This window comes from Phaethon aethereus (genome assembly GCF_964289735.1).
Source record: "Phaethon aethereus genome assembly, chromosome: 4".
NCBI lineage: Eukaryota > Metazoa > Chordata > Aves > Phaethontiformes > Phaethontidae > Phaethon > Phaethon aethereus.
Genome location: NC_138578.1, coordinates 56,085,910 through 56,100,472, shown reverse-complemented (window position 1 = coordinate 56,100,472; position 14,563 = coordinate 56,085,910). Strand labels below are relative to the sequence as shown.

Sequence of the window (14,563 nt, the reverse complement as noted above, 5' to 3'; positions counted from 1 at the left end):
TTGTGTGAAAACTTTACGGGGCAGAGGCTGGGCGCTCTGTTCTTCCAGACACAGTACACGAGTAACGCCTGCTCGTGGTAACTCACTCCTGCATTTTTTATTTTTTTTTACCCGACCAAGCAAAGTCTCCACTGGAGGAAAGCAGTGGTTTTGGCTTTGTTTTTAAAACAATTGCACAAATAACATGAAAAGCATGGAAAGAAACAGAAGCAAAATCTTCAAATTGCTTAATGTAAACGAACAAATGCTTCGTGCTGTAATGCTGATAGGGAGGAGTCAAACCATAATTCATTACTTACTACAGCATTTCACAGAGATTAGTTAGCCCTGTCAAAAATTACAATAAGAACAACCGAAAACTGAAATCTAAGAAGTGCAATAGATGGCTCAGACATGCAGAGCCAGCTTGGCAGTGGATGGAGGATGTCTTCTCTTCAGCAGCAGTACTACTCTTCAGCAGTGTGAATTCAAAACCCAAACCAGTCTTGACTCCTAATCTCACACTCATTTCCTCAAGTAGGGCAGCCATTCAAATTGCAGTCACAGCTACAAGATTCAGCCACAGTGTTCAGCACACAAAGAAAGTCTAAACTGACTTCTGGTTTTGTTGGCAATTTTATGGAAATCATTGCACAAGAAATAATTATTTAGATTAAATAATACTTGGATGAATTAAGCTAGAAAGTATGGCTTTGTATGGCTACAGAGTAGCCATTCTCTGTATGGCTACAGAGAATTAAGCCTCAGAGTATGGCTTATTTCTACACAACTGCCATTTAGTCTACCTTATAATATATAGGCTTTAATGTATCACAGAGCTCATATTGATACACTGTCCATACCAGAAACCTGCTTTCTGATAGCATAGCATATAAACATTTTAATGCAGAGCCCAAATAATTCATTAACATGTAACCATTAGTTAAAGAAGCAAACGTCTCATTATTTTATAATTAAACTTAATTTTTTTCTAATTTTTACCTTGCATTTCCCTTTCTAGTAAATACAGACCACTATGGTATCTTCATTTTATAATTCTTTAGAGCGATTGACTGATTTAATTGAATGGCAAGGGCAGGCACAAATAAACTTACATTCATGAAGCAAGAAAAGGGAGCGACTTAAAACACTCATAGATAACAGCTAGCAATGGGATGAAATCAAAGCAGAAGAGGGATATCTGAGCTAAATGAAACTGAGGGCAGGGTCACCCATGGACTGTCCACGCAAGCATACTCCACTCTAAAGCACGCAGCAGAGAGCAGCTACCGCACACATCAAGCTTCCACTGCCTGGCACAGGAATGTCCTTCAGACTAAGCATCTCTGTGCTCTAACCCCGTAACACCCGGGCTCGGCCCTCCCAGCAGAGCCAGCATACAGCAGATAGGCTTCAGAGCCACAGCTACTGAGATGATAAACTCAGCGTTCAGCCACAATCAAGCATAGAAGCTTTTATGACAAAAATTTGTGCTATCTGCATAGTAATATTTCCTTCTCTAGTAGTTAAGGTCAGGACAAATGTCTAATAAATCAGCTATATTTCCCCATATGAGGCCAAAAAAATATACTAAGTCCATTCCCATTTGTTTCATCTTAATCTACTTCCCCAACCCATTCTCACAATTTTGTCAGAGCAGTAACCTGAAGGAACCTGATTACGTAATTCCAGCATCAATCCGAGCAGCAAGAGCTATAGCTGCCAGATAAGGGAACAAAAACCATGCCTAAAACTTCTGCAGCAGTACGTCAGTTGTCATTACCCGGCAGAAGTTTGCTGCTTTACTACACCAGTCCTTGAGAACAAACAATTTGTCAAGTTGGTTTTGATGCGTTTATTGCCCGACTTGTTTTTACATTAAATTAACACACACAGTGGATTTGTTATTGTTACAGGGAGCAAACTTGTCCAAGGAGTTTCCGATCCAAAATATATTGACAACTTGTAAGCACCTTGGTTCAGCGGAACAATGAATGCTCACCAGAATGCGTTCAGAGCCCAGAAAAGCCCCCACCAAGTTTTTTCATTTTACACATAGCTAAATATTCTGCATACTAAGCATCCTCATGATCAGGCTTGTCTCTCTAGAATTTCCCTTCAACAGTAGGTCAGATTCTATCATTTGCTTTAATGTATACTTATTGATATGCATTTTTTGGTAAACTGTTAACATCCAAAATATTTGCTCACTACATTATGAAACAGTACATTACATTCAAATTGCTGAACCACACGCCCCCCCTTAGTTCAGTGTCTCCCTTCTAGAATTACCATTTTTCATGTGTACTGAATAACAGCTGATTTTCTCTGTACCTTTTACTTCATAGGTTGTCATGCCTGCAACATGCAGCTCCAACAACAAAAAAAGGCAAAAAATTAGCTGCAAAAATAATTTTTAAAACCAAATAGAAACCAGTGATTTATTAAACTGCAGATTGCTCAAACCCCCACACTTTTTTTATGCCAAGAGACAAATATCTGGTTCAGCAGGCAGACCAAGAGAGTGCGAATCCAACCATCTGAGTCATAAGATATACAGAATTATTTTGAATAAAATTTCAAAAATAGGTATGTCTCACATATGCAAGGTTCAGGAGAGATACAAATCCTTAAGAAAGGGAATATGCCTACTCATACACGCATTTGTATGAATGGAATGAATTTTCAAAGATTGGCGTGCTTCCTTGCTGTAATAAAGGTAATCAATGAGAAGCAAGTCTCTTCCTCTCCAGTATTTCACACAAATGCTGCAAAATATGCAGAGAAGAACACTAAGAACTACATCAAACATATAACTCAAGTGCAGTTTGTTTTTGTAGCTCCGTAGAGAGTGTTTTCTTCTCTTTGCTGTAGAGGCAAGGAGAAACTTTACATTGTACTTGTTTTATAGAAGCAGCTAACAGTAAATAGAAAAACGTGTTATGGTCATGTAAGATAAAAGCTGTTTCCACAACGGTCTCATTCATGTTGACCTGCACATTTCAGCTATAAAGGTATCATTTTGTATTTTTGGACAATACATCACATTTTACTTCAGCTGAACAAAAATCTCTCTTTTTCTCTCAGTGACAGGAGAGTTACTGGCATACACAGTCACATAATAGCATCACCTCACCTGGTTAAAGAAACAATACTTACATATGAAATTATCTTCCAGGCATTAATAGTATAGAAAAGAGTTGAGGTAACAATATAACAGTTTATTCCTTATACTAGAAAGTAAGATAATTCAACAGAGATACAGCTATGATTGCCTAGTGTAATTTCAATTAATTCTACAACTTTACATACTAATGGCCTGACACAACATGACAGAAGTAGTATGCATATCTAAAAATTAATTAAAAAACCCAAACCATAAAATATTATCAACTATCACCAATCCATGCTAACTATTGCAAAGCTTTCCTTACCTCTCTTCTCTTTGACCAAACTTAGGTGAAAAACTGAAAAGAGATTTTCTCCCCGTGTGGTCAAACTACACAATCTAAAAGCCTTTTGCAGCTTTTCCATTTTACCTGCTGCTGAACTACAATTACAACTGGATATCAACTCAAATTAATACTGGGTCCCTTTATAAGTGGGCCAAAATCAACTGAAAAGAGCTTTCAAACAAACTACAATCTTCTCTAATGCGCACAAATGGTCCCACTGCTTTTGCACGATTTGTGATGAAATTACATGCCTGAATTACAAGGGCAGCCTAATGCCCTTTGGCTTTGTACCTCATCTTTCACAGGATCTTGTAAGCCCTTTTCAGTTACCCACAATGCTCAAGTATCAGCATAAAATTTCCAGCAGAAGTTTAAAAATCTAGTTTTCTGATTTCGCCCGCCCCCAAATTTAACTTGCAGTCCCTCAGCTGAGACAATGTAGCTTCTTTAATAATCTTGAAGCCGTGTAAAGCTTTCAGTTCTACCAACTAACACTGATAGCCCCAAAACAAGGTATTCTAAACTGTCAGTAAGAAAATATTAAAATGTTTAAAAGATTAGCTAGATAGTTTATACATGATTAGCAACCCCATTCAGATGGCTTCAGAACGACTTATAATTGTATTGTAACACTATTTAATTATGGCTTTGCACACCTATGCAAATATTCAAATGTGACATTTATCTATGCAAATAGGCAAGTGATGCTCTAAGTTCAATTTCAAATTGCTTTTCTGCTGTTGGTGATGGGGGCAGCGATGACAGCACATCCCTGTACCCTAAAACTACTTCACATCCATCTTCAGCGGATGCATCTGTCCACTAAATGAAGTTTTCCATTGGTTTGATTTTGAGGAAACAAGGGTGGGAACACCCAAAAAACCAACCCCACAGTGTGTAAGGGGGCCCATTTTATTGTTTGTGATACAGCTGACTTGAAAGACAGTTCACATTTTCTTTCTCTGAACAAAGTTCTGACATGAGGCCCCAGAATGTTCAAGTCTAAGTGATCTGAAGTTCCCCACTAGTTGTTACAATCAAAACTGATGTGACGCACAGAAATTTTTGTGTGATACAACAAAGACTAGCACAAGAATACTAATCTCCAATAAAGCACTAAGTTGATTTTACAGGAAACAAATATTCAATAAAGTATTTTATACTAAGCTATTTTTAATACTATGAAATGGAGACAAGGAAAAGCAACACAATATATTAATAGAAGAGATGTTAACAGACCTCAGTCAGATGAACTACATCAGCACTTCAGTGTAGACTAAAATCTACTTTTACTTTCAGTGTCCGAATTCAGTTTTGTGCTGTGACTGTAATAACACAAAAGGTGACATTTCTTCCCTCCTCTGCAGTTTTCTTGGCAAACAGTATACATACATAATCTATGCATATTAAGTTCTGTTACACACAGACCAACATTCTAGGAATAACAGCTACCTAAAGCCTGACTGAGGTATATTAGATATTGAGTCGTTTCAGTCATTGTAGGCCATGAGCCATGCAACCATCACAACAGCAACTCCAAGCATTGGCAGCATAATGAGGTTCTTGTATTTTTGCCATGATGATCGTTCAACTTCTACTTCATCCTTTTTTCTCTTATTCTTTCTTCTCCCTTTTAATCTGTTTTCGAAAGCTTCCAGTTCAGCCTAGATGAAGAAAACCAGAAGCAGTTGACATTTGTGTCAGAATTAAAAACAAGGGAACGTGCAGATTTTAAATAACATTCCAAAAAACCATTTTATAAAAATAACTGTCAGCCAGTGGAAATTATACATCTTACAGATGAGATGGTAGCGCTATATCCCATGGTTACAAAGCTCTTTGCTTCCAAGTACTAAACCATTGTTTAGTTTCCTATAAAAAACACTGTCAAAAATGCAACCAACTGAAGTTTTACATCAGATTTTTAACTCAGGCTGAATATATTAAGCCAAAATAAGATTGGTATTTCCATGAAATATGTTAAAAAGACATTATTTTCCCTATTAAAGAAATGCACTTGTACGTATTTAAGCTATTACAATAACGTGTATAAAAGCATAGGCTGAAATCTTCAAAGACCCCCTCCCATAATGTAGAATCACAGAATCATTAAGGTTGGAAAAGACCTCTAAGGTCATCAGGTCCAACCGTCAACCCAACACCACCATGCCCACTAAACCATGTCCCGAAGTGCCACGTCCACAAGTTTTGTTAACACCTCCAGTGATGGTGACTTCACCACTTCCCTGGGCAGCCTGTTCCAATGCTTGACCACTCTCTCAGTAAAGAAATTTTTCCTAATATCTAGTCTAAACCTCCCCTGGCACAATTTGAATATGCCAGCTGGATGCACCCTCTGCTAAAAATAAATTAATAAAAACATAAATTTAAAAAATTTACCATCTTTCCCCCAATTCTTTATATTTTGCATGCTCAGCTAAATTTTAGATTAATAGCTATAATCTTAGACATGCACAAAAAGATTCCATTTATATGGAAGTTATGTGTTATAACTTAACACTTAGTCACTCATATAGGACTGTAGTAGCATCTTTCAAATGAAAGCACATCCTCTTATGCCTGAAAATGAAGGAAAGCAACTGGAAAAATGAGAAGAATGCCAAGCTTCGACCTAGAACAGCAGTTTCAGGGTGATGCCTGGAATGAACAGCAGGATCCTCTGATCCCTATTCCTCATCCTCTTTTAAAAGGGTATCAAGAGAATACAGACAAAACTCATTTTAGGGTACAAAACTGAAATAAAACTGGGATTAGGCAGCCTGGAACAAAGAGCGCAAGACTGGGATGAGACTCCAATGAGGAGTCATCTAATTGCTAGGAAAATCAGGAAAGTTGCTCTAAAGGAGAGTTGAGACAGACTAAAACCAGAAAAGGTCCGATGATTATCCGGATTTTTGGGTAGAGCTGTCAGCTACTAGAGAAAGCATGGGACAAGGAGCTAGGGAGCAGAGAGACTAGATGAACTGAAAGAGAGAAGAGAGACGGGAGCAGCAGAGTGCAGCTAGCTGGGACTGGCTGGGCAAAAAGGCACAAGATTGAGCTGAAGCAGAGGAAACATGGACAGTGAACAGAGACAAAGTCTGGCCATGAGAGGAAATAAATCTACATTACTACAGCAGCACTGCCAGGAAGAGAAGGACTAAGACAATAAGGTAGGTGCATTAAAGAAACAAGAATAAGACAGTTTTGGGAAATGGGCAGAGAAGTAGCCCAGTAAATACAATCTTCCTTTGGAACTCAAGATTGCCTGATGTGTCTGGTTTTCCTCTACTGACAGCAAATACTTGTGAGTTTCACAAAGCAGATCTTACTTCCCTCCTTGTGCCAGACAGCACTGTTCGCAGGGGAAAGGGACCCGTCTTGATGCCTATTCCTATGTATCTAATAAAGGCACAAATTGTTGGCACTTCTCCGACCATATGGGAGAAAAGTTCAGACAAAGTTCCACAGCCTGCTATGTGAAACAAGGTTACTTTCAACTAGCTCATCCTCTTTTAGAAAAGCAAAGTATTCTAATGAAACAGGTTTGACAAAATCCAAAATCTGGAGGCAAGTGGAGAGTTCTTAAGGTTTTAGAGATAATGTGGTAGTATTTAATTTTAAACAGACACTAAATAGAATTTGGGGCTTCTATAGTTATTATATACCTGTGATCTGTAAGTTTTAAAAGCAAGAGTGCTTCATGAATGGCAGTAATCTGAATTAAAATATAGGGCTTGAACAATTACATAACAGGTACTGAATTGCTTTCCTAGTGATCTTTATAAAAACCCAGCTAAAAATAAATACATTATAAAAGCAAAACACAATGAAAAAAGGTTCGTGGGTGCAGAATACGAGAAAGAAGCCATCACTATCCTTGAAAAGCTACCTACAGATTTTATATAACTGTCATCATTCCCAAAGAGTCACCTCAATGATGTCTGAACAATAAAGTAATGGTTGTGCCCAGTCTTCAAACTACCTGATATTTTCAAGCTAAGCAAGCTCAAGCTTTTTATTTAGAGTAAGAACCTAACTTCTTTGTGTATGGACATATTAAAAGTAAAATTAAATGCATTTATTTAAACTGTATACTGAAAACAATTGATTTCAGATACTGTCTAGTTTAGTGTTGCTCAGGAACTGCATTTTGCTCCTTCATGTGTTATTCTCTATATTCTTCCTGCACTGGAAGGAGTAGCAGCCCCATGGGAAAACATAGCTAAATTAACGTAAATAACAGTAACTATAGAGACACAAAGCATATATCCTCAAATTGCAGGTCTTGTATTTTACAGGGTGGGGGTGCTTGACTTTTGTAACTTCTAGGGAGCTGTTAAAACATTTTTCTTTCTAGGAAAAAAAGGAACAAACTCCTTCACACAACTCATTAAATTAGAATTCAGGTTTGAGACCTCGACTTTCAGTATTGAAACTCTGGACTGTTACCAGTTAGCTCAAAAATTTAACCAAATCTTTCACACTAGAGTGGGACAGAGAGTGAGTTTCATCTGAATTGTTAAATAATCACTGATCTTTTTTTCCACCTCTAGCAATTGTGAAAACCCTGGCCTCACACAGTGCCTCTGAATGAGAAGCAGAGGGAATGTTTGGCTGCTAGGGCCGTGACGAGAAGCCTAACCAAGCCATCTCTCTTCCACTAAGAAACAAGCGATTCCATCTGTAAATGATATTAGCAGAAGCTGCTACCAAATATAGCAAATACCAAAATACAAATGTGCAGGCTTACCAGAGCACTAACTAGTTTGTATATAGAGGATTTAATGAAGTATTATTCAAAACAGGTCTCAAGAAGCTGTGGCTAACAGATGGACTGTCTATATAAAAATGGGCTAAAGAGATCAGGAAGGTGGTACAAGATGCAAACTTGTGTCAGAAGAGAGTATACTCAACAAATACATACTCTTAATGTAACCCAACACCCTATGATAGTGATGTCCTCCAATTTGCATCACCAGATGGCAGATTATGAGGTCAAATTGGAAGGGAATCAATTTTAGACAAAAGGCTGCAGTAGTTGAGGTTAGTACTTGCGTGCAATTCTAGAGCCTATTTATTAGTTACTGTTGTTCTACTTTTTCTTTTAATTAGCTTTGTCCTGTTTTTTTTCTGTTGTCCTGTTTGCTATTGTGCTATAACTGGCCACTCTTAATTAACCTTTTAATAGGCTTGATTATGTATCGGTGAAGTCTTCCATGCCAGAAGCTGCATCCATCACACAACACGTCCACAGAAGCAGTTGCCATATACTGCACAAGGGTACTGCTGGACTGTAACTGTGAGACTTCAGTGAATGTACAAGTAGAAAGCCACAGTGGTGTGACTGCAGAGAGAAACTATCACTGCTGAAGAATCAAGACAAAAATGACGTTGCACACTGTGCTGGTGGAGTGGACCTGCTACAGTTTCAGAGGAGCCTCATTACTGAGACTTCACTAGAGGGACTATAAGTTAAGTGATTTTGAGGCAGAAATCATTAGTAACTGGGATGTCTGTTGGAATGCATGAAAACACAATCGGTGCAATACAAACACCAGCAACTCTGAATTTCTAGCTCTAGAATTTTACACATGTAAAGAACATGCTTACATGTCCTTTAGTATGCTTCAGTACTTAGCTAGCATAACCATGAGTTATAGACTACCTCTGCCTAACAAAATGTTTCAGACATCTGTATGCAAGCTACACCTTCCTGGCCTATGTCCCAGAACTAACATTTCCAAGGCCAGCTTACAGAACCAGAAGAATGACATGAACTGTCTATGAGTTGTATGATCACATGTTCCCTTAATATTGTGGACAGTTGAGTCATTAACATAACAACAAACATTACAAGATGATCACAAGACAACGCCTGGTCCCTGGACAACAGGTACATAACTGCATGCTTTTCCTGCACGATGCGTAGACACACTCCCCTTTGAAAAACAAAAGCAGGCCTTGCTAGCGCATTCGTTGGTAGACATAATGCTTTAATAAAGTCTCTAGGCAATTAATCAAAGTATGCATAACAGCAGTCGTGACCCACAGAGAAGCTGTCTATCCTAATGAGACTGGGAAAATGGTACAAGAGGATGGGGGCTTTTAAGCAGGGAGTGCGCCAGCGTGCTGCGATAAAGACGGAGTGTGACATCCAGGTGAAAACAGAAGTATAACCTAATACATACCTGTTGTGATAATTGAGTAAAAGGTGAGTCAGAAAGCACACACTGAACTTAGAATATGGTTTGGTGTCAAATGCTCAGGCACAGGCATACATGCGTGAACCAGTTGGAAGGAGCACATTAAGGCTGTAGCCTCTAGACGAAAAACCTGACCTAGCCATCACCGCCAACTGAGCTTACGGTTATTGCCTGAAATATGATTAGTGTTAGTGTCTCCAGGCAGCTGGCACAGAAGCTTCTTGGATTACAATGCCGACAACATACGCTCACCAACAAAAGCAATTACAGTAAATACATGTTCATTCCACCCCCTGAGACCTTGGAGGACAGAGATACATTTAGGCTTCCACATTCTTTCATGATGGAAGGGCAGAGGGAAGTTTTACCCAATATTTAAATCATTATGGAGACTATTCAGCCATTCTGCGGCATTTATGCATTATAAAGTGTTCAGTTAAATCAAGAGTACTTAGTAATTTAAAAATAAACTAGACTATACACCTGGTAATGCAAGATTAAACTGATTAATTACCATTTTGCATAAAATTATGAAAATTGTTTGGGCAAACATGTGGGCTCTTAACCACTGTAGATCATTCACAGCACACGTCTTAGAGTAAGATAACAGCTGACAAGAATGACTGTCCATATCACATTACAAACTATACATCTTTAGTTGCATGTAAGTTAAATGATTTACTAAGAAGAACACGGTGGGGGTGGAAGTGGGTGAGGAAGAAGAAAGGTTGATACCTGTTGTCTTCGTTTTTCTTCTTCAATAGCAGCTTTGGCTTCTGCCTCTTTTATCTGTCCAGACATACAAAAGTGGTAAGCAACTGTTGTAAAGAGCAGCTAAACCTATTTTCTTACAGTCATAGTTACTCCTATAGAATGGTTCTCAGCAAAAGTGAGCACAAGTGAGCTCTTAACTTACTCAGATTAAAAAAAATATTCTCAAAGCTGCATCATCTCACATCTGGAAAACATGGAATATATAATGGATGCTACAAGCTTATAAATTGAACTCCTGACTTTACCTTGATAAGCTCAACTGCCAAATATAAAAGTCTAAAAAGAATAGTTTGTTCACTAACAACCAGGAGTTACTGTAAGTTTTCAGCAATTTTATCCTCAATTCAGTACCCTTTACACACACAGATAATTCCGATATATGTATATAATTTACACACACATATTTCATTCCAAATACTTTAAATATTCCCTGACTACTAGAGCAAAAGGAAACCTCTATATTTGTACTGAATACGGCATATATTGGATAATGCATAACCAAACTGCTTTAAAGCTCTTTGTGTAATGCAAACCAAATGTAGCTACAAATGCTCCACCATCAGAAAGTCATATGAAAAGAAGTCATGGGAGTTACATTTGATAATCCTATAGAAGTGTTTCGTAGTGTTCTAGAAAGCAAATTGAATGCTAGAAATTAAGAAAAGAATGGTACAGAAAAAATGTCAATATGTAAACACATGATGCACTTGAACCTTAGCTCCTGCATTCAGTTTTGGTCCTGCAATAACAAAAGAATGTAAAGCCTGAACTTGTACAACAGACAACAGGATGGAGTGGCTTCCATCTAAAGAGATGCATAATTGGGATTCATCAGGTGACTAACAGGGCACAAAATCCTGAAGAGTGTGAAGATGCCAAATATTTTTCATAATACAAAAGCAAAGGCTTGCAAATGAAATTACCAGGAGGCTGGTTCATAACAGAGGGAAGTATTCTACTCCCACATAGTATTTGGCTAAGTCTAAAATTCAGTGCTACAGGATGTTTATAGATGCCAAGAGTTTACATTGACTGAAAAACAATTAGGCACGCTAACAGGAGATAAATCCAACATAGGCCATTAAACAGAAAGACATCAGCTCAACCTCTAAAATTCCCTTAGTCAGGGATCACTACAGTAATAGTAGTAACAGAAAGAGTATACTGGGGAAGTACGTGTGTCTGCATTCTTGTATACATTTCTTGGACCTTTAGCATTGCGCCCACTGAATCACTACCTTAGAAAAGTTAGATGTAAAAATCTGCTTAACATCTTGACATGAAAAACAGTCTTGTCCCTAATAACTGGATGATTTGCATACTAACTGTGACAATAATTTACTAAATATGGTTTGTGCAGGTGGAGTTTGTTCTAAACAATTTGCCATTTAAGAGCTCTTCACGACTAAGGAGAAAGCACACCAGCCCGTGCTTTAGCACACTGTAGCTTCAACAGAGTGCACTAAGGCCAGGGTCAACAGAACAGTCCTATCTGCAGGTTTTCAGACAATATTTTAAATTGCTAAACCGTATATCAAATAAAACCATTATTGAGAATTTCATTAATCTAGACACAATAGCAGAGTCTCTCTTTCGAAAAATATATAAAACTCTTTCAGCCATGCACATCTGAAATCGCAGTCTGGCGTGGAAAAAACTGCACAACTAGCCTCCTGGTATTTCACTGCCATCTAATGGCAGAACTTCATCTCTGAAAGAAAAAGTGACCCCAAAATGTGGAAAAAAGCAACAGAAGAGCTTCTTTTTACACTGGTGTAGTCATGTTTGTATAAGATACATAGGTATAATATACATAGGTAGAGGGAAGCTTAACCATTATAGTCACAGTGTGGAAAAACATTTCTAGAAACTATTTCTTCAATAAAATGTACAGTAAAAGATGCATTCAGTTCCTCAGAAGTGCATACTCACTAGGTGCTATACATTAAGAGTTTTATGAAGAGTTAACACACTTTTTTTTTGGAAACTGATGGTTGTTTTGCCACTACGCAAACTAAATTATCTCTGTAAATGTCTGCAGTTTTTAACAGACTTTTTCCAGTCTTGACACGTTAAACAGTAATTGACATAATAAACTACTTTTGTCAAGTGCATATAATAGGAGATCATTCTAGCATGTAATTTACAAGTCAACACAACACAGCCTGCAAGAAAGTGCCCAGTAAGAATTTAAATGGAACTTCATAACTTCATATAAAAAAAACCCAAAACAAGTAAGTCCATGGTCTTCTGTGAGGAAGGTACACAAAGCTAGGTTATGCCACACAGTATGTCTGTGGCATTGCTGATAGTAGAAGATAGTCCTTTACTCATTGCATTAGACCATTCCTCCCCATGGGTTACAATGTCAAGGGCAAGAAATAGGAACTAGTATCTGCCAAGGTAAAACAGCAGCTGACACTGCACCGCACCGCACTGAGACATGCTTTGTGTCCCAGCTCATGGCAGTCTCTTGTGAATTCACCTTGCTTTAGCGCACTCCGTGTCCTATGAACTTATCTTGACACTCTTACTGGAACTGTTTGCTATGGTTGGGATTTTCTAAAGGCATATACCAAGAGTCTTAGCATTTTACCTGCTTGCAAACTTGCAGGATTTGGTCTATGTAGTACTTGTTAGAACTTGCCAATCAATCCCGAAAATCTGAGTAGAAGCTGACAAAAGTCAGCTTTACCCACTGAGTTTTTGTGTGGTACATTTATTACATTTAACACTTACCTGATAAAAACCAAGCAAGTTATGCACCAATTCTTTTTATGTATGTTTTTATAAAAGGCTTGTAAGAGCAAAGTTGATATTCTGTCTCTCTAGGTAACAGCATGCAGCAATTTCTTTACTTCATAAAACAGATGAACTAGGGAGAAGTTCATGTTTACAGCAGGCTAAAAAGTATACTGTAATTGCTGAAAACTCTCCATTCTTCTGGTACAGGGTAATTAATCCAGTGTGACAAGATTACACTCTTCATGCTGAACAAGTTGAAGATTCAACAGCTGCAAAACTTTCAGAGGAAAGTGCAGATCTAACAATGCCCTGTGAAGTGGCCTGGCCCTAATCCTACAGCACTAATCATCAGCAATGACAATTTTATCATCACTGATCATCACTTGTTCTCAGCAGAAGAGGCAAGAACTACTTCTAAAAAATTGGGGCGGGGGGAGGGGGCGGGGAAGAAAACTAACAGAATATTGTTTTAACATAGTATTTCAGTGAGTTAATTAACACTGTCTACAAACACTGTAATTCTCTCCACTAAGCCAAATGCAAGTCTGAAAAAGCAGCTGCTATTAAACAGCACATCTACTTAGGTTGTATTCTTTGCTGGTATTGCCTTGAAAAATAATTCTGTGTTCATTTTTTCCTACTTTTCTTGAAACACTGAGAAGAAATTACAGCTACAACAGATACATTACCTCAGATGCTTTCCGCTTCATTTCCTTGCATAATGCATCACACTCCAGTGAAACTTGGCCTTCTTGTATCTTGCTGCACTGTATTTCCTGTTAAGTATAATTTGAGTCTTTTGTAATAATGTCCTTATATAAAATTTTAGTTATAATGTCCATTTCTTTATGAAAATAAAAACATTATGTTATAAAACATTCTTATTTAGTAAACATTGGTTACACAGAAAATAAAGCTAATGATTAAACATTATTTGAACCTGTAATTCTGTATTAAATTGTCCTTTCCTCTTCTCCTTCTTTCTCATAAACTAAGCTGAAAGCAAGAATAAATCAAACAGTCCAGTTTAATTTCTCCTTTCTTCTCTCTTCTCACTTGTTTGCCTAAGACAAAGTAAGATAACCTTCTGAATTCTGGCAGAAAGAGCTAGCATTCACTCTCTCAGTAATTTCATACACATTCTCTTAACTGGTTGAGATTACAGGGCAAGGTCTGGTCATGGGGAAAAAAAAAATTCTCTCTCACACTTCCTCCCCGCCACCTAAGATTGAAAAAAAAAAAAATAATGTGGTTATCTGTAAGCAGAGACTGTTCAATTTGAAGCACTTGTTCTGTACATGTCATCCTTTCTTGGGCTGAACACCCCACCTGCAAGACTTCTGGTTACACAAGACATTCCTTGAAGAAGCTGAGAACTCCGGGAAGCTGCCGCCTGTTTGGAAG

At 37.9% G+C, this 14,563-nt stretch overlaps 1 protein-coding gene across 1 annotated transcript in view; it reads right to left on the bottom strand.

Annotated features, from left to right (window-relative positions):
* Positions 1–4,924: 4,924 nt before the first annotated feature.
* The window catches only part of NFXL1 (nuclear transcription factor, X-box binding like 1), a gene marked incomplete at its 3' end in the record, with an annotated part of 46,836 nt that continues 37,197 nt past the window's right edge, over positions 4,925–14,563 (bottom strand). Inside the window, exons 20-22 of the mRNA XM_081999336.1 lie at positions 13,849–13,935; positions 10,376–10,429; positions 4,925–5,098 (exon numbers count right to left, since the gene is read on the bottom strand). Coding sequence (XP_081855462.1) covers positions 4,925–5,098; positions 10,376–10,429; positions 13,849–13,935 — 315 coding nt within the window. The remainder of the gene's footprint in view (positions 5,099–10,375; positions 10,430–13,848; positions 13,936–14,563) is intronic.